Genomic DNA, 20,724 nt, shown 5'->3' with positions numbered 1-20,724 from the left:
CTTTGGTGAGAGCAGTTCCAGTGGAACAGAAAGGAGAGAAGCCAGCTGGCTGAGGGGCAAATGTGAGGTAAGGAAATGAGGATGCATATAGACTACACTCGCAAGAACCTTGACTTTAAGAGAAAGCAAAGACTTAGGACAGTAACTCAGGGAAAGAAGATGAAAAGTGGATATGAGAGAGTCAAGCATGTTTGTATAAGGAGAGAGGCTGCAAACCATTTAGTTGAGAGTGTGACCTACTTGAGGTCACCTGCCAGCTGCTCTCTGACCTTGGGCAACGTCCTTACACCCAATCTTCTTCAATTTTCTCACCTGTAATATGGAATTAATGATTTTATCTATGTCATAATGTTGATGTGAGGATGAAATGAGTTAACACATGTCACAGCACTCCTAGTAAACATTCAACAACCATTAGCTATTACTACAACTACTATACCGTGAATGAGGGGAGACAGCTAATAAGAAAGAAAGGATCCCAAGAAAGGGGGTGAGGGGAGAAACAGCTAGGATGGGATCAGAAGTGAATTAGAATGAGGAAAGGATACCTACAAGATGGGGAATGATGGACAGGATAAAAGGTTGGGTGTTCATCTATCTGTTTCTCGTGTCCTTTGTTAAAATTATACATTCCCTAAGGGATTGACATGTTAAGCAGTGTTTACCTGGAGCAACTATGGTTGGCTGGGATCAGGGCAGGCTGAAGTGGGGAAGTATCTTCAGGCCTTTGGCTTACGTCTGCCTTTTGGCTGCCATTTCCTCTTGTAGACTCATTCTTGCGGTTGTTTACAGTACAACACAGATTTTACTGTAGGAGGCTGTATTTAGCCTTGAGGCATAAAGCGGAATAACAAGCCAGTGATTAAGGGGACAATAACTGTTTCTGCTTTTCTAAATGTAACATTCCCAAAGTACTGCCCTCGCATTTTGCGTTAGACTCCAGAACCAAGAGTCTCAGAGCATCTTTATAGTTGTAAATGAAACATATTTAAACCAACCATTAGGTGGCCATGGCAATGAAAGACTCTTTCCTCTTATAACTGAGTGGAGCTGTTTTGTGTTAACAGGGCATAGTCCTGTGACCCAGTTGATTTTTTTTTTCATATTGTCTGGGGCACTGACTCTGAAGGCAGTGTTCTTCCTGGTTCTACTATGCTTTGAGGAGTGCCTTCTACCAGAAAGTGGATCACCATGTCAGTGCCACACACCTGCCCATCAATACCAGCAAAATGACCTCAGTTTAAAGTGGAAGGAACTTATTTCCTTGCGTGGACTAACTCTTAGAGTAAAAGCGTGGAAAGCTGGTATGGACAGCGCCCCAAGCAGAACACAGTCTTATTGCTCTTGGAAATCCTCAACTTGGTCTGGGTGAACCTGTTGAGGCAAGCTCTGAGATGGCCCCTCTCATTCCAACATTTGCTGTTGAGAGAGGAAGAGAATATTAAGAAATAAGAAGCCTGCCTGAGCCCAGCCGAAAGGGTCCCAGAGTCTACTCCCGGGCACCTGTTCCACTGACCACCTGCTTGAAGGCGATGAGGGCCGTCAACTGGAGAATAGCTTTTACTAAATTTCCTAGAAGAGGGAGACCATGCCCTTTCTTTTTCTTTTTTTTTTCTTCTTCTTTCTGTGGCACTTGAGGGATACCTGGCACGTAGTAGGCATTTGATACAAATCTTTAGAAAAAATAAATTAATGGATTGAAATAGAATGGAAGATATAAAGACTTCATTGTCAAAAGTAAATGTATTAACTTGTCTTCTACCAGTAACCATCTCAGAGTCCTAATGATAAGAGCAGAGGTTTCAAGTAAAACTATAGGGCTTGGCCATTTTTAAGAACCAATCATAACTAAAAGACTCTTCCTCTAGATGGGTCCTGAAAAATCAATATAGAGTCTTTATAAGTCTTCCTGGCCCTTCCTGCAAAAACAAAATTAAAAACTTCATGCCTTTGGTAAATTTTGCTGAGTAAGGTAGCATGTGGCTTCCATATCAGAATCAAGTTTCAGCCCACCACTAGGTAACTGGCATAGTTGCCAGGAAACAAAATACAAAACAACTAGCTAGCAAATCATTGACCTAGATGGTACTGATTCTGAATTTTACCATCATTCAAAGGAAGGAATACAGACTAGAGTTGATTTATTGTTAAACTGTCATTGAAGATGCAAGAAAAGGAGAGCAATAAAAGAAGGGTATTTTTTTAATGTTCCCATCCCTCAAGGGGCTTATCATCTATTTGATGAAGCAAGAATTGATGCTTATGAAAACTTTAGAACTAATACAGGACAGTGTACAGTTAACTGACAAAGGAACTGTCTAGTGAGTATTAGCAGGGATTTTAAGACAAAGAAAGCACAATGGCCAAATGGATGGGAGCCCCTTTCTGGGAAAGCTGAGAACCAAGGAGAGCCTCCGAGAATGGATGGGATCTTCTAGGTTTGAGAGAAGGCTGAAGAGAGAGAGATTCCAAGAAGGGAGATTTTAAGTAGGGAACGAATTACAGTAGTAGGAATATGTGCTCCATGGCCCAGAAACAGGAAGAAAATGGACCAAATTGTGGAAACCTTGGATGCTGAGAAATAATGTGACATTGACCAAGATGAGTCCAAGGCTGGCGAACAGGCAGGAAGCACCAGAAGGGAAAAAACTTCCCTTGATGAACTTCCTTTACTTTTATCATTTTCCACTCCCTCATTTCTGTTTGGACACACACAGTCAAAATCTCTCGTAAGACAGATTACTAGAATTTTTTTTAATGTTTTATTTATTTTTGATACAGAAAGAGACGAGCATGAGAGGGGGAGGGGCAGAGGGAGAAGGAGGCACAGAACCGGAAGCAGGCTCCAGGCTCTGAGCTAGTTGTCAGCACAGAACCTGACGCGGAGCTCAAACCCACGAACGTGAGATCTGACCTGAGCGGAAGTTGGAGGCTTAACCGACTGAGCCACCCAGGCGCCCTAGAATTTTTTTTTTAATTTAAGGATTCCTTTTTATAAAAAATAATATATCTTTATTCTAGAAAATATGCATTAATGACAACAAATCACCCGAAATCCCAAATCTTAGCAATGAGTATTATTAAAATTTTTATTTATATCCCTCTTAATGTTTTTCTGTGTATATTTTTTAAATATACATTTTTCATCAAAATGAGATCATGGAACTCTAAAATGTACTCTTTATACTTAACAAAATATCTTAAGAGCCTTACCAAGATTGTAAAAGCTGAATATACAATGTCGTGTCTTAAAGTTTTCTTGCAATTGAACTGAGACAGAAAAGCAGGAAAGCACTCAAATCATGAGTGTTTAGCTTGAAAATTTTCCCTAAGTGGACACATTCATCTTACCCACATGCAACTCAAGAAACTGAGCATTACCAACATCCCAGAATGCTCCTTGTGCCCCCTTCTATTCATGCCCCCTGTGAGGAATACCATAGATACTTTTGAGCTTTATATGAATGGAATGAATCATTCTGTATGTACTTGTTTGTATCCACCTTCTTTCAATACATCATTTTAATGATCACACACTATTCCTTTGAATGACTATAATTTATTTAGTTTATTCCTATTGTCATGCATTTTCCCCCAATTTTTTTGCATTCATTAAAAATTTTGAAAAGAATATCTGTCTAACTAAACTGATTTTTCCCCTTACAATAAATCCACTGAAATAAAAAAAACTTTAAGATTTTTGACTTTTATTACCAGATTGCCCTTCAGAAAGATTATACCTATTTTATATTCCCTTCACAGCATGTAAGACTTCCAATTTCTGTGGTATGGCCCCAAATTGAACACAAAACCTCAGAAGTAATCCAACTAACATCTACCACAAACGTCCCTACCGGTCTTAAATATCCTTACTTCCTTTTATAGTACATAAATAGACTGCAAGTACAAATATTCCCCGAGTTCTCTGACAAAGACAGAAACATGGAATGGTAGTACTAGAAATGACCTTGGAATTTACCTAGTCCAAAAGTTTACTTTCACATGAGAATACAGAAGCCCAAAGAGGATAAATGTCACTGGAGACAGATTTCTAATGAAAACTGAAACCAGAAAACTATGAGTAGAAAAAAAAGCTGCAAAGAAATAAAACAAAATGTATTTCTGGCAGTTCCCTTTGGGAAGTAGGATTATGGTAGACTGTTCTTCTTTTTACTTTTCCGAATTGTTTAAATTTCAGTAAGGAGCATATATTTCTTTGACAGAGAAAAATTATTTTCTTTAAAAGAAGGAACACACAGAAAGGAGAGGCTAAGTGTGTAAATTACCTGCTATATTCATTTAATGCATGCCTAAGATCATAGTGTGATGTGGACTACAAAATAGGAAAAACAGTGGCTTGATAAGTTTAAAATGAATTTGGAAGAGGCAGAGAACTCTAGAACATGAATTCTCAGAATTTAGAGACCTAAGTAAGAAAATCCAGGGGCGCCTGGGTGGCTCAGTCAGTTAGGCGTCCGGCTTCGGCTCAGGTCATGATCTCACGGCTCATGAGTTTAAGCCCTGCATCGGGCTCTGTGCTGACAGCTAGCTCAGAGCCTGGAAACTGTCTTCGGAGTCTGTGTCTCCCTCTCTCTCTCTCTCTGCCCCTCCCCTGGTCATGCTGTCTCTCTCTTTCTCTCTCTCTCTCTCTCTCTCTCTCTCTCTCTCTCTCTGTCTCTCTCAAAAATAAATAAAACATGAAAAAAAATTTTTTAAGAAAAAAATAGAAAATCCTGACTGAAACAACTTTTGGAAAGCTCTAGTTTATAAGCTTAGTGAGTCACGTCTGCAACAGACCCTAGAAACCTCCTGGTGAAGAAGAAAAGGGCAGGTTTTTTAGTAGCATTTTCTCATGGGCAGTTTGGAAATCCTGTCTTTGTCTTTGTAGATGCAGTTAGACTGGATATGAGGCTGGGATGAAGATGGGGGTGGGATGTAAGTGGGATGGAATGGAGATGGGTAAGCATGGGGATGTCGTTGGGATGGAGATGGGATTAGACTGGAAATGAATTTAGGATGGAAGTTGGTTTGTACTAAGAGCTCTAGGAGTTCACAGCATCGTGTGGTGAAAACATATAGGAATCACTGCCTTGGTGCATGCCATTTCCTCTCACCCAAGACCTGAACCTTCCTCGTCTTTTCTCTAAGAGCTAGAGTCATGGCATCCAGTTCTATGTAAGAGTGAGAGTGGTGGCATTCAATTCCAGAGTCTTGTGTTAACTGGACATTTCACATGTCTTTCTGTGCCTGTAGTAGATTCTGTGAATGTGGCAGAATCATTGAATATTCGAGTTGTCAAAACAGAGATGAAATCAGGTCTCTAAAGTCTCCAGGTTAATAAATGGTGGGGCTGATCGGGCTGCTAGTTTTAACAAATAAAAATACAAAACAACTAGTTAAATTTGAATTTTAGATAAACAATGATGGGGATTAGTGTGAGCATGTCTGATGCAATAATTAACTGGACATCAACTGGCAACGTTATGCGTTTAACTGAAGCTGTGCAGTGCAGTTCTGAACAGCAAAGTCTGTTTGATTTCCAGAATGGCCTTACATATGAGAGACTGTAGAGCTTAGCAGTTACCAAGGCACAGGTGGTCCTTGGGCGCAGATTTTTAACCTGTACAATAGGTTATAAATAACATTTACTTCAAATAGTTATTATAAGGATTAAATGACTCTAGTTCTTACAAAGAGACAAGACAAAGAAGGTTCAAGTCTTGGGTGAGAGGAAATAGCACGCATCAAGGTCGTGATCCCTAAATGTTAAAAAAAAAAATGCTAATAGAACAGACACTTATTAGATCAAATATCAAGCCAAAAGTGCTATGAACCAGACACCTTTGTCTGAACAGTCTGCAGTGACTTCTCAACCATGTCTGTCTCTGAACCATTTTATTGGTACAAAATAAGCCACAGTTCCTCTTCTGTTCTCTTGGGCTTGATGCTGAGAAAACAAAAGTTCCCTTCATCTCAACAGAGAGGTTGGTCCTGCTATTGGAAAGGCAATGAGGATTTTTATTAATGATTGTAACAAGCATTCATTCACAATAGAACCATTATCTCAGCATTATTACATTGTGAATATTAAAGGAAAGATCAACAAAGACTCACTGCAGCAGCCGCTGGAGAGTTCACAGGAAATTTCCTTGAAGACTATCTAGTTTAGAAATTCTAAATTGGGTTAATCATCAGAATCACCTGGGGAATTTTTTAAACATCATCTTGCTTTATTATGAAAATATTTCAAACATTCAACAAAACTGAAAGAATGTTACAGTAAACACTTATACAACCATCACCTAATTTCTGCCATTAGCATTTTACTAAAACTTGTTCTATCATACATCATCCTTCTGTCCATCCCTTTATCTAGCCATCAATACATCTTTTATTTTCCTTACACATTGCAAAATAAGTTGCAGATATCTGTATACTTTCCCTGGGGAACTTTCTAAAACTATAATTTCCCAGGCTTCAACCTCAATGATTCACAGACCTACTGATACAGGAATATTTTCAATACCCTAGGTGATTCTTCTACACAGTCAAGTTTGGGAAAGCATCAGTCAGCAGAAGCTAGGTTATGCTGGGGTAACAAATAAGCCCAACTAAAAATCTCTGTAGTATAGGACAAGAAAGATGTTTCTTCTTTCTCCTTTCTCTTCTTGTTCTTGTTCTAGACCAGTGCTACATGTTCATCAACAGTTGACTAGAGTTCACTCTGGCAACCATGCTGATGGTGTCCCTACTATCTGAAACATTGCTAGTTTCATGACAAAGTGTCAAAAGACATAGAAAACCATGTAATGGCTATAAAAACTTCTATCTAAATATGATGTATGTCCACCTCTGCCCACATTTCACTGGCCAAAACACTTGGGAACTCTTAAGTTCAAAACAGTGGGGACAAATAATCCTTCCTCAGGGAGAAGCACTGTGGAAAGAAAGTTTGGATATTAAGGAAGAATAATAAAACACACATAGAAAGAGAAAGAGAAGGAAAACACTAATCCAGATTCGTCAGTTCAAAGACAAGGAAGGTGGCCTTCAAAGAGGCAAAAATCTCTCAAGATATCCCAGGATCACTTAGCTAGTTCCATGCAGGAATGGCCTAGCACCAAAGCCTCCTAACTCCAAATGTCATGTACTGGGCTACCTCCTTCTCCCTAAAGCTCTCAGATTGTTTATCGTCTGTTTATTCATTCACTCACTAATCTAACAACTACCATTATACACCAGGCACAAGGCACAGTGCCTGCCATCCAGAAGTTCACGGTCACATGTGAAGTTCTTCCATATAACCTGCAGCTGACCTTATCACTGGCATATTTTATCCTATTCACAAATAATCTGAAGCAGCAGTGCATTTCAGAACTAATAGAGATGTTGTCTTGGAAGATAAGGATCTATTTTTCTCAACTGCTTTTAGTCAGACAAAGTCTGTTCTCAGCAACAGCCTACCGAAACTCAGCATGGTGAAACAGCTCATCCCGAATACAAAATGTTGAAAGTGACTCATAGGCTGACAGTGGTTGAATATCCTTGCTAGGGCACAGTCAGTTCATGTTCTGATGGAATGCTAGCTTTTCTCTGAAAAGAATCATTCAGTCACAAAAACCTAAACGCAACCTCAGAGCACATTTTCACCTAGGGAGAAAGAAAAACTTCAAGAGATAACAATCTAATAGATTTTTTTAAACAACTCTGATGACTGTATAAAAGTAGGATAGTTTGATTTGCAAAAGATATTTGATACATTCACAAGCAATAACTGTGAAGACTACTCATCTTCAAAGATACTAAAATAGTATCACAATATAAAAGTGCTGTCCCCTAATTTGGAATTGAAGAGGTTGGAGCTCCAAGAGGGTAAGACTTGATCAAAGTCATCTAACTAGATAAAGGTATGGGATATAAACCTGGAAGTTGAGTCCTTTGGTCCAGTATTCCTTTTATGTGAAAGGAAATAGAGTTGTCACTTTTGTGGGGCCACAAGTCTTCTAGTCATTGGTCTTTTTACACAATTGCGTGTTACACCATGCAAGGTTCTGTGGAGATACCAATAAAAATAAAGCACGTTCTACTTTCTGTGAACTTCAGCCTGGCAAAGGAAGGAAGAGAATATGGGCAAACTTTGTGTCCTGGAGATCAGGGGAAGAGAGAATTTCAAGATGTTTATCAATGGTGTTAAATGCTACTAAAAGGTCAAAAGTAGTAAAGACTAGAGGAAGATCATTAAATGATATGACAATTATGGAATCACTGCTGAACTATAAAAGATCAACTTCAGAGAGTGATGAGAGCAGGAGGGGGCATGCAAGAGGACAGGGAGTCAGTAAAAGAGAGGGACGTGGAAAGAGGCAGTTTTAGGATACTGAAAAAATAGGAAAGGATATAAAAATAACTCGAGGATGCAGACAATGGTAGAAATATTTTCATTTGGATTGGGAAGATATGAGCCTGTGGTTACACAGAAGAGAGACAAGATGTTGCCAACTGAGAGGACAGGAAAGAGGAGGAAGTTCTTGGAGCAGGTGGGAGGGGACCCTTTCGTCATTACTTTATTTGGGAGGGAGATAGGTGAAATAGGTGATAGTGATTGAGGAGTACACTTGTCGTGACAAGCACTGGATGATTTGTGGAACTGTTGAATCACTATATTGTACACCTGAAACTAATATAACACTTTCTGTTAACTATACTGGAGTTAAAATAATAAAATAAAATAAATAGAAATAATTTGTTCTTTCAGCCACGATTATGAAATGTCTATTCGATTCAGGCACTGTGTTTGGGCACCATACTGAGCAAAGTGCACCCATAGCCTGTGCTTGTGAACCATAGAGTCAAATATGGAAGACAGACTTTAAAAAAATGTGAGATATATAGATGAGAGAGAAAGTCATTATATTGTGAAAAGTGCTGTCAAGGAAAACGCCAAGATGCTAAAAGAACCGAAACAGAGAAGTTAGCCTTCTGCTAAATAGTTGTATAAAATAACCTTCCAAACAAAAGAAAGAAGGGTTGGAGGACACAAGATGAAGACACATATGGTTTGAAAATGTTAAGGAAAGAAGATAATCTTCACCTTCGTAGTGAATTGGAGGATTAAAAATACTTGTAAGAGGAGGCGCCTGGGTGGCTCAGTCAGTTCAGCATCTGACTCTTGATTTCAGCTCAGGTCATGATCTCATGGTTCGTTGAGTTCGAGCCCCACATCAGGCTCTGCACTGACAGCATGGAGCCTGCTTGGGATTCTCTCTTCCTCTCTGTCTGCCCCTCCCCTGCTTGCACTTTTTCTCTCTCTTCAAAAATAAATAAATATTTTTTTAAATACTTGTAAGAGTAAGAATATGTTTAAAGAATGTGTTGGGGACGCCTGGGTGGCTCAGTCAGTTAAGCACCCAGCTTCGGCTCGGGTCATGATCTCACAGTTCATGGATTCGAGCCCCGTGTCCAGCTGTGTGCTGACAGCTAGCTCAGAGCCTGGAGCCTGTTTCAGATTCCCTCTCTCTCTGACCTGCCCCTGTTCACACTGTCTCTCTCTGTTTCTCAAAAATAAAAAATAAAAATGTGTTGGAAGATTTGAGGACAATGGGGAAATATTAGAATCCATCCATGGACATTCCATTTGGTATCAGCAAAAGAGGAATTTATTTACCCAGAAGTATTAGAAGCTATTATGAAGTTAGATAGCATGGCCCAGTTGTCTGGGTTTTCTGACTGTCTTGAGGAATTCTTAGCAACCCAGAGTAGATCAAATAGAGCAAATGGTAGGTTAGGCAGAGAGTAGTCGGTGGTTCTCTTGGAAGTTACAACAGAATTCAATGGGGACAAAGGATTCATAGCTCCTAGAAAGAGCTGGTGTCCAGCTGACTAGAGAAGTAAATGATCCAAAAGGAATGGACCAACTCAATCAGGTCACAAAGAAAGTAGAGAACAAGTTGAGAAGTGAGGTCAAGGGAAAGAAAAGGGACAGAAAGACGTAAGCTGAGTAGAGGAATAGACCCAAGTGATCAGAAACTCTCCGTTTCTGCCAAATCAATAGGGAGCTAAAGTTCAGTCCGTGATGCGGGTCACTGGTGCTGAAGAGGTTTAAACAGTGCTGGGGAGGTGGGATGGGCATTAAGGCCTGGAAAGCTTTGCTAATGACAATTAGAAAATTAGAACCCAAGGAATGCTATCCTCTCAGCTGCTCTTTAGGGAAAACAAACTTCAAATTTTCTAAACCAGATACCTGTGTAGGTGTGTATAAACACACATGCTAATATATTTATCTTAATTACCTGCAAGTGGTCTGGACATCTCAAGGTGATGGCTAATCCCAAACTTGTTAGATTGTGTTCAGTTCAAGCCTCTGTACGCCGATGAGCTCGTAGACATGACCAGGAAGACCTAGCAGGATGAGTGACCATCCCTTATTACATGAAGCCTTTACCAAACTCCAGGGTTTTTTGGCAGAGGGATGGGGACAAGGGAAATTTTTAATGAGATGTAGGACGAAGGGACAGATTTCAGAGACTTTTCAAATGTAGACTCAACTTTTCAAAATTGTTTAGCAACCGGCCGGGTATGGGAGAGAAAGAGGAAGGAGGCTCTGAGGGAGAATGAGGCAGACAGTTGGCTCCTATTTCATTTTACAGCTGAAGAAACCGAGGCTCAGAGAAGTTTAGACTCACCTGTAGCCACACCACTAGGAAGTGGCCGGGCCGGGTTTTACTGCCACATTGGCCTGCCCGTGCCCCTCCCTGAACATCACTCTCCTTGCCTTCCTGCCATTCTCTGCAGCACCTGCTCGCACTCCAAACCACCGCACTGAAGGCAGCAGGCTCGCCCATAACGCTCTTCTTTCCCACATTTCCCCTGTGTCAGGGAAGGCAATTATGCATCCTCATTAATTCCTGCCTGGGCCAGGCGTCCCGCCCAGTGTTTGTGCAACAGTATCTGCAGGCCCGGCTGCTACGCCTGCCTCACAGCTGTGACGCCGGGTTCAACTGCCGTCCTCCCATTAGACGCGAATTCTCTGATGGAAAGGATAGGGCCTCCGAGTCGTTTTATTTTCAGAGCTTAGCACAGCATCTGACCTACACTAGCTGCCCAGTGGATGCGAGTCAAATGAAGAGCTGTAGGAGTAGGCTGAATTCCAGATGGCATCCCTCAGTTAACAAAACACAGTAAAATGTCAGTAAAGGACGTTAGTAACTGCTCTATGCCACTGCTATTTGAAATATTTAAAAGTAAAAGTGTAAGGTGTGTGAGTGCTCAGTGGGTTAAGCATCTGACTTTGGCTCAGGTCATGATCTCACGGTTTGTGAGTTTGAGTCCCGTCTTGGGTGAATCCTGCTTCTCTCGCTCAATCTCTGCCCCTCATGGGATTCTCTCTCCCACTCTCTCTCTTCACCCTCACTCATTTTCGCCCTCTCTCTCTGTAATAAAAATAACAATAATAATAAAATAACAAACAGAAGTGTAATAGAAGCTTACATACTTGCATTTGCTTGGATTGGGATTCAGCTGATTATCTATCTGACATCATGATTTGTTCGGTCTTTTCTTTCGGAGCCCAGAACGTGCTACAACACACCAGCTTTGCCATTTCATCCTGAGGCCAAGCACCTTTGCACTACTTGCTTTGGAGGCAGGCCTTCTCTTGCAGAGCCCAGCCAATGAATCCAGGAGTCATCTCCTAAAAGAGGATTGAGCTAATGAATGCGGGAGCGGCCTCCTAAGAGAGGCTTGCTCCAGGGAATAAAGAACCCACGGGGAAAGGTGGCCCAGGCAGCACGGGAGGTGACGCAGCTTGTTTCTGGCCCATCTCCAAGAACTACTGGGACCAAAGAGAAAGCTCGAGTGAGGATACAGACCCGCACCCCTGGGGTGGCTGCTCTTCTGCCTGGGCCCCTTCCGTGTGGTGCTGTCCAGACGTCAGGGGGAGATACGGACTGAGCTGTGGCGAATTCACAGTATTTCCACTTGCACGAGCTCCTTACGTCTCACATGGAAAACGTTCAATTATCTTGAAGGTTGAGAATTAAGATTTCTCACTTCCTTTTCCTTGTGAAGTGTTGACGACCTCTTCAAAATGGAGCCTCCTGTTGCAGACTCTTTGGAAATGACACCCCACGATTGTGTACGGGTTAGCTCAGGGGTGTGAGCCTTAGTAATGATACACTGAAAGTCAGGGGGATGACAGCAGACGTGACAGCTCCTCGTCTGCTGTCAGTCATCTTGTCATCAGAGAACACGGGCCACTCCTCCTGATATGTGGCACCTCAAAAGATTTTCTTCCACATAGCAGATTATCCTGGAGGGATGATATCAAGGCCCCATTGTTTTTTGTTTAAAAGTCATAAGTTAAGACCCCAAAGACCTGTAAGTACATTGTATGAAAATTCATATTTCTGCTAGCAGCTTTTGTGCCTTCCCTGCAGTGATAAAAATCACTTTGTTCTCTATTTGGGAGCCATGGGAAGAATTGAGGCATTGTGTGGATTACTTAAAATTCCACCGTGCCTGCACCATTTGGCCCAAGAATGCCGAGAATTTGCAGCTGTTGCTCTACAAAGCGTTTCTAACTGGGGCAGAGGCTGCTGCCGAACGCACAGCTGTTGTTAATTTAAGCTGAAGATTTTTTAATTGCCTTTGTGTCACAATTTATTAAATAACATTTTAGAGGAAGAAAAACTATAATAGTCATATTAGTGGGATGCTGAAAGAAGAAAATCATTGGAACACAGCATTTTTTGCCTTGTAAGCGGAGTCCAAAAATACCTTTTCCACATGACCGGCTTCCAGCCATCCCAGGAAAAGGGTTTCTAGGTAAATCGGGCCATGGAAGCCCTGGAGGCTTCAGCAGGAGCTCAGCCCCCTGTTCTCCTCACTCATCTATCTGGAAGCACTTCTTGCCTGAGTGGCCATCTCTTGTTCCCACGCTCTCCCTCCGTTTCTGTGAGCTCAGGAGATGAATCCTAGTGCTCAGAGCAAATGTAGCCTTGGCTGGCGACTGGGTGCTCCCGCTAAGTGGTCCGCATTAGTTTTGTGAGCCTCTGTAATAGCTGTTTTCCTGGTACCTCTAGCACATCCAGGACAACACTGTGAGGTGGCTGACCCTCCCCACTTGGCTTATAGCAGCTGTAGGGGTGAGGAGAAGATAGAAAACATGGATCTTTCCTTTACTTTCTGCCAAGGCAAAAGAGAGAGGAGAGGTCCTTTCATTAACAAGGAACAACAGCTAAGGTCACTCAAGAGGGAAGTTGCCAAGTGTCCTGAGAAAGGGGTTTTGGGAGCACCTGGGTGGCTCAGTCAATTAAGCATCCAACTTGGCCTCAGGTCACGATCTCGCAGTCCATGGGTTCGAGCCCCACATTAGTCTCTGTGCTGCCAGCTCAGAGCCTGGAGCCTGTTTCGGATTCTGTGTCTCCCTCTCTCTCTGTTCCTCCCCCACTCATGCTTTGTCTCTCTCTGTCTCTCAAAAGTGAATAAAAGTTAAAAAAAAATTTTTTTAAAAAGAGAGAGAGAAAGGGGTTCTGAAGATGAAGAGAGGTGGACCAGGAAAACTGCCAAATAAGTCCTAAATCCTCACTACCATTAATATCTCAGTCATGTTTTGGATTTTAATGTATCGTATCCCCTCTATCAGGAAAAGCTTCAGTTCATCAAGCACTTACAGGGCAAGTGGGGACCTCGTGAGGGACCTGCAGACCAAGTGGTGGGCAGGCCGAGGGCACCCAAGTGCTGTTGAACCACTCACTCCCACAGAGGTGAGGGCGAGAGGTCTGAGTCCTGGCAGAAGGGCAAGCATTTGACCCAGGTCTAAGAGATAAAGAGGATCTCAGTAGCTAGAGGAGGAAGGAAGGGCGTTCCAGGCTGAGGACCCGGGAGAGCAAAAGCAGCGTGGCCTGGAGAAGTATGTCTTGTTGAAGGGACAGTATGGAGCTGGACATGATGGTGTTGGACAAGGATAAGAAATGGAGAAGAGAAATGTTGGAGAGGTTCAACCAGTTTCTTGAAGGTTGAAACGCTAAGGAGTTTGGATCTTATCTTGTGGGGAATGGGAAGCCATTGAATGCTATGGAGCTGGGATGAGCCCATGCTTTCCAGGCAGATCATCCTGATAGGAGGTCTGCTGGACGCCAGAGCCTCGCCCCTCCCGCCCACGGAGGCGAAATGACCGCCATAAGCCCAGAGCATAAGGGCCTGCTTATACCACAGGCACACCTGGTTGGCAGGGGAGAAAAGAGGAGACACCTCTGAGAGCCAGAGTCTAGGCTTCATCTCCTTGACTTGGTACGTATCGGCCATGCAGTTTATGGTAGTTGAGTTCATTCTCTGCCTCTGCTTCCCCATCTGTAAAATGGGGATAATAGTGTCTGCCTTTTAAGATTATTTTAAATTATGGGGCACCTGGGTGGCTCAATCAGTTAAGTGTCTGACTCTTGATATGGGCTCATGTCATGATCTCACGGTTGTGGGATCAAACCCCACATCAGGCTTTGTGTTGAGCATGAAATCTACTTAACATTCTCTCTCTTTCCCTCTCCCCCTGTCCCTCTCCCACTTGGGTGTACATGCTCTCTCTTGCTCTCGCTCTCTCACTCTCTCTCTGTGTCTCTTAATAAAATAAAATAAAATCTTTAAAATGCTTAGAACAGTGAGTGGTACAGTAAACTCCTGGCAAAGGCTACCTATTATTTTCTGATGTAAAATCTTATAACTTAGCAACTGACTGAACTTGGGGCAGGGGAGGCAAAGAAAAGAGTCAAAGGTTTAATGGTCATCAAAGAAATATGGTGGATACTCAGAATAATAATATTCAGAAAACAGCAGGGAAAACATCACATTGAGGAACAATCTACAAAATAAATATAATCTTCAAAAGTGTCAAGGAAACATGAAGAAGTCTGTTCCATACGGAAGGAAACCAGAAGGACATGACAACAAAAAGTAATGCATGATTCTGAACTTGACCCATTGGCTTCCAAGGACATCACTGGCACAACTCCACTGAAATCTGAGTGGTTCTGCAGGTGCAGTCATGTAGGGAACGCTTGGCTCCTTGTTTGGAGGAAATGACGCTGAAGAGCGCTGCCGCGATGAGGCAGGCGTCAGAAAGGCAACATGTTCTCAACTGCTTCTGAGTTCTTTGTTCTCTGCTGATAACTCCTCTGTACATCTGGGATGTGTGAAAATCTAAAAATTAATAACTAGCCTATGTTAACCACCGGCTTGTGTCCCAGGCACTGTGGTCAGTGTTTTGCACATGAGCATATTCTGTTCCCCAGGAAACTTCGCCCTCATCTCTCCCAAAACGGAGCCTTGCGCCCCTGCCCTGTGCCCTGGGAGCAGCCCGAACCCTCCCCGCTAGCCCACCTGCAGTAACTGCTTGCTGGTGGTGGATAACACCTGTCCCTGGCCCAGACAGCAGGCCCCTTGAGGGCAAGGACTGCATCCCCTTCTCCGTAGCCCACTGCTCCCTGTAAATCGTAAGAACTCAGTACGCACTTGGTGAACGAAGCGCTGAGGCTTGTTCACCATGGCGGTCGGGATGGATGTCTGATACATGACTCCTTTTCTAGGTGGTCCAGGCTCCGGCAAAGGCACACAATGTGAAAAGCTGGTGGAAAAATATGGATTTACACATCTGTCGACTGGTGAGCTCCTGCGTAATGAGCTGTCATCAGAATCTGAAAGAAGCAAACTGATCAGAGAGATCATGGAACGTGGAGACCTGGTGCCCTCAGTAAGTAACAGCCACCTCCCCTGGCCGGCGAGGGATTTTGGAGTGTCGCAGCTAGTCTGTACTGCCGGGAAAAAGAAACCCAAAAGCCAATAGCTACATTTTAATTCTCTCTGATGTAGCAGTCCAGAGGCAGCAGGTGGGTCCACAGCAGACCTGTCCAGGCCCAGGTTCCTTCTACCTTGTCACTCTGCCAGCTCCCTGAATGTTAGCCTGTCTCATATTTTCCAGAGAAGACTGGTCCCCACTTTAGTGTTAAAATCTTCAAAGCAGAGGTGAGCATGGTGCAGCAAAGCCTGGTATTGGAACCCTCTGGAAAACAGAAAATAAAGTTTTGGTCTAGTCCTGGAAGGTATGATAGCATTATCTTGAAATTTGGTATCTTCCTTACATAGTTTAAGTAAAGAATTTTTTTTTATGTCTCTTTTTTCCTTTTCAAGTCGCCATCCATCTCTGAGGAGCTGTGTGCCGTGGGTATCAAAAAATATTCATCCCTGCCTCACTCGTTCCCATGCTAGGCTCTGTAATGAGGGCTTGCACAATGCTGTCCCTGTTGGCTAACAGAGCTTTATGCTTCTGCTTTAATGAGTTACAGTCTGTTTCCCGCCTGGAAGCCAGCATGCTTCTCACGAAAGGAAACAGACCATCGCAGTTACCTCCTAGCAGACCTCCTTGCCCCCACTCTTTTCCCCCACCAGTTTACTCTCAGTGCAGCCAGAGAGATGTCTTTAAAATGTTTGTCGAATTGTGTTATTCCCCTTCCCAGAAGCTTCCAGTGTATCCCCACCACACTTAGAATGAAATCCAGAGTCCTTCCCATTATTCTGGACTCCAGCTACCTCTGCAACACCGTTTTACACTGGCCACTGGCCTCGCCATTGTTCTTCCCCTAAGCCAGGCTGCTCCTGCCTCAGGGCCTTTGCACTGCTGTTTCCTCACCTTGAATGCTCTTCCTTCATATATTTATAGAGTTTGCTCCTTTACTTTGTTCAGAGCCCTACTTAAATATCCCAATTTATCAAAGAGGCCTTCCCTGACCACCTTATCTAAAATAGCACCTCCAGAATTCTGTATCTCTTTGCCTCACTTTAATTTTGTCTTTAGCAATTCTTTCTAGCTGATTATTTATATATTTATTTGTTCATGTATTATCTATCTTTCTCACTAGAATATAAATCTCATGAGGAGTTAATTCACTATTATCTAGGCATAGTTTCTTACCACCCTTGTGATGGCTGTACTCCCCAAACCCGACCAGAAATCAGAGGATGCCAGGGAACCAGAGAATAGGAGATCCCCCATTGGGGCAGCTGGTCAATTTTTCCTACATCCATTCCCAAGATTCCATGTATCTCTCTCCTCTCGTTTTCATAAGCACAGGTTAAATCAAAATTTTTAACAGAAAAAGGGATATTGCTAGAAAATGCTACTTTATATTTATCCAAATGGATATCAAATTTTTAAAATATGTATTGGGAAAAAATCAACAGAGAAGCACATTTTATATCATGCTTTGCTTAGTTTTAAACTGCCACTATCCCTAATTCATGAAGTGTTCCCATATGAGATATAGCCACTGTATTTCTATTTCTATTCTAAGATGCTGTTATTTTAAGACATCCTAGTAAAATATAACTAGTTAGCCAGCCCATATATAACTATACAAGCCAGAAAAAAAAACCCTATTAAATTATGACTGATTGTAAGATACCTATCAATTTCATAGGCAATAAAATGTGGGGGGGAAGTGAGACTAGGAGTGGATGAAATACGGTATCCTGCTGTCTGCTGTTAATCTTACCTGAACCTTTCTCCCTCCCAAAATGGGCTGACTAATGAAAACAGGTGGTAATTCTAGCACTGTTCTGTGGAAAAGCTCAGATCCTGACCATTTCTGTTCCAGGGCATCATTCTGGAGCTCCTGAAGGAGGCTATGTTGGCCAGCCTCGCTGACACCAAGGGCTTCCTGATTGATGGCTATCCCCAGGAAGTGAAGCAAGGGGAAGAGTTCGGACGTAGGGTGAGCTGTGGTTATGGGGAATCTTCCCAGAAGGACAATTAGGGACATCATTGAGTTTGGGGGATAAATTCAAAATCTATCCCTTTCCTACTTACATTAATCTTTCAGTTACAAATGGCAAAAACTGAACACAAAGTGCCGAAAAAAGAAGAGGGTGGCTTGGATGATGGTGGTGGATTTCTCGGCTCGATTAACTAAAATGTCCAGGAGTGGTTCACGCTCGGTTGGGTCCATGTATTCAGATTTGTTCAACAGTGGCGTGACTTTCTCCCTCTCTTGGATCCCAGCTTATATTTCACCCTCTAAGTGATCTCACAGAAAGTGTTTTCCAGCGGATGCAGCAAAAGACCCAGGGTTGTGTTTCGTTATCCTGGGCGAGGTCCTGAGCCCATCGCCGAACCAATCCCTGTGGCCCAGGGGAAGATGGGAGGGCATATAATGGAATATCCGGGAATATCCTGATTCATCCTGGAGGAGCAGGCCGGGGATGAGAAGGGAGAAGGAAGAACAGGCACCACCCCTGAGGCACACGGACTGAAGAAGGGAAGGGAAATTCCCCAGGAAAGAATAGGGATGCCTGAGAGGCCAGCGACGGAATCGATGCCGGACGGGCAGAATCCGATGTCCCAGACTCCAGACTCCCGCCACCCAGCCTCCCAACGCCCCCCCCCCCTCGGGAAGCGGGTGGATCAGGCCACTGCCAGGGGGACCACATGAAGTAAGAAACCATCATGCCTCTCATGTATCGAACCTATCGGGGTGACTCCTGTGCTACACCCTTTATATACATTTACCTCTAAATTCCAAGCAAGAAACAATTGTCCCCATTTATTAAACAAAGACTCCAGAGCTTACAAGAATTAATATTTATGTAGATCTCTCTTTAGACTAGTTTTAAATCATTTTCACATATATTTCATTTCATATATTATTAAGACTCTTTTTAGATAGAAAGGGGAGGTATTTTCTTCATGTTAAAGGTAATGAATTAAGCCCAAAGAGGTTACATGACTTACTCACAGTCACATGATGGATAAGTGACAACTGCTGGTAGGACGAAGATTTGGGGGCCGTCTCCATCCATCCCTAACACTGCGACGTTCATTAAAGTGAATTGTACGTGTGTCTCCTGGGGATTAGTCGGACCTCCTGAGCCTGTTTGACAGAACTTCCTTAGATAGTATCTGAATATTTAAAGGGCAACTGCTCACCTTCTCCTACATTTCCTCTTGCAACCAGAGTCCAAGAACAAATGCCCTTTCCTAGTTGGCAGGAGTGGGCTGTGACCCCAGCAGGGCTGTCCCTCAGCTCCGGAGCGTCCTTCAAGGTGGGGGCGGCCGAGCCGTTGACTGCGGTGTGTGGTTCCAGTAGTTTCCGATGGGGGGCGCTCACAGCCGGTATTCTAATGAGCTTTTCCCCACAAAACAAACCACTTTAAGAGCTCAAACTTACATAGAAATCAACTACTTTTTTCAAAGAATGGAATTAGGAAGATTGTTCTACTTTTTTTAAATATTACGGTAAAAGGTACATAACAAATAGTTAACATCTTAGCCGGTACTAAGTGTACAGTTCAAGAGCATTAAGTGTTGTACATTCATTCTTAAGAAGTCTTTTCATCTTCTTAAGGCTGGCCATTGGAAACTCTACACCCATGAAACAACTCTATTTCTCTCTCCTCTTAGCCCCCTGGCAACCACCATTCTGACTCTGTGAATTTGACTACTCTAGGGACCTCTTACAAGTGGAATAAGATAGACTTGTCTTTTTGTAGCTGGCCTATTTCACTTAGCATAATGTCCTCAAGGTTCATTCATGTTGCAGCATGTGTTACAGTTTCCTTTCTTTCCAAGGCTGAATAATATTTTGTTTATCCATCCATCCATCCATAGTTACTTGGGTTGCTTCTGCTTTTGGGCTATTATGAACCATGCTACGAACATGGATGTACAAATGCTCCATACAGAAGTGAAGTTACTGGAGCATATTGTGATTCCATCACATGCCCCTTACCACAGCCACCGCACCATCTTACATTCCCACCAGCAGTGTGCAACAGATGCGGTTTCTCTACGTCTTCACCACCACCTGTTATTTTCTGGGGCTTTTGATAGCAGCCCTCCTAATGGGCATGAGGTGGCTTCTCACTGTGGTTTAGGTTTGCATTTTCTCAAAGATTAATGATGTTGAGCATCTGTTCAAGTTCTTGTTGGCCATTTGTGTATCTTCTTTAGAGAAAAGTCAATTCACATCCCTTGCCCATTTTCTTTTTTTTTCCTTGCCCATTTTCAAATCAGGTTGTTTGGTTTCATATTGTCTAGTTGTAGGAGTTTTTAATATATTTTCTGGATATTAACCTCTTATCATGTATATGATTTGCTAATATTTTCTCCCACTCTGTATGTTGCCTTCTCATTCTGTTAATTGTGTCCTTTGATGCACAGAAGTTTTTTGTTTTTATATAGTACAATTTATCTATTTTTTCTTTTGTTCCCTGGGTTTTGATGTCAGGTCCAAGAAACCATGAACAAATCCAATGTCATGAGGATTTTCTTTTGTTTTCTGTAAGAGTTGTATTGTTTTAGTTCTTACATTTAGATCTTTAATTCATTTTTTAATTTATTTTTTAATTTTTTAATGTTTATTTATTTACTTTTGAGAGAGAGAGAGAGTACAAGCAAGGGAGGGGCAGAGAAAGAGGGGGACACAGAACCCAAAGCAGGCGCCAGGCTCTGAGCTGCCAGCACAGAGCCTGATGCGGGGCTCGAGCTCATAAACCATGAGATCATGACCTGAGCTGAAATTGGAAGCTTAACTGACTGAGCCACCCAGGTGCCTCTATTTTATTTATTTTGAGAGAGAGAGAGTGCACAAGCAAGCACAAGTAGGGGAGGGGCAGAGAGAGAGAGAGAGAGAGCAAATCCAAAGCAGGCTCTGCACTGTCAGTACAGAGCCCAACAAGGGG

At 42.7% G+C, this 20,724-nt stretch overlaps 1 protein-coding gene and 1 long non-coding RNA gene across 3 annotated transcripts in view; one reads left to right on the top strand and one right to left on the bottom strand.

Moving 5' to 3' along the window:
• Nucleotides 1-20,724, top strand: part of AK5 (adenylate kinase 5) — a 229,812-nt gene that overhangs the window by 183,254 nt on the left and 25,834 nt on the right. For both annotated transcript variants that reach the window (XM_029948743.1, XM_029948742.1), the window contains exons 11-12: nucleotides 15,579-15,742; nucleotides 17,643-17,759. In XM_029948743.1, the coding sequence (XP_029804603.1) occupies nucleotides 15,579-15,742; nucleotides 17,643-17,759 (281 nt within the window). The remainder of the gene's footprint in view (nucleotides 1-15,578; nucleotides 15,743-17,642; nucleotides 17,760-20,724) is intronic.
• Nucleotides 15,830-19,097, bottom strand: LOC115299370. The gene is made up of 2 exons (XR_003912154.1): nucleotides 18,971-19,097; nucleotides 15,830-16,051 (listed from the first exon to the last, which is right to left on the bottom strand). It is a non-coding gene; the product is annotated as an uncharacterized LOC115299370 (long non-coding RNA).

This window comes from Suricata suricatta, chromosome 8 (genome assembly GCF_006229205.1).
Source record: "Suricata suricatta isolate VVHF042 chromosome 8, meerkat_22Aug2017_6uvM2_HiC, whole genome shotgun sequence".
NCBI lineage: Eukaryota > Metazoa > Chordata > Mammalia > Carnivora > Herpestidae > Suricata > Suricata suricatta.
The sequence above is the reverse complement of the archived record's forward strand: the minus strand, read 5'-3'. Positions and strand labels throughout refer to the sequence as shown.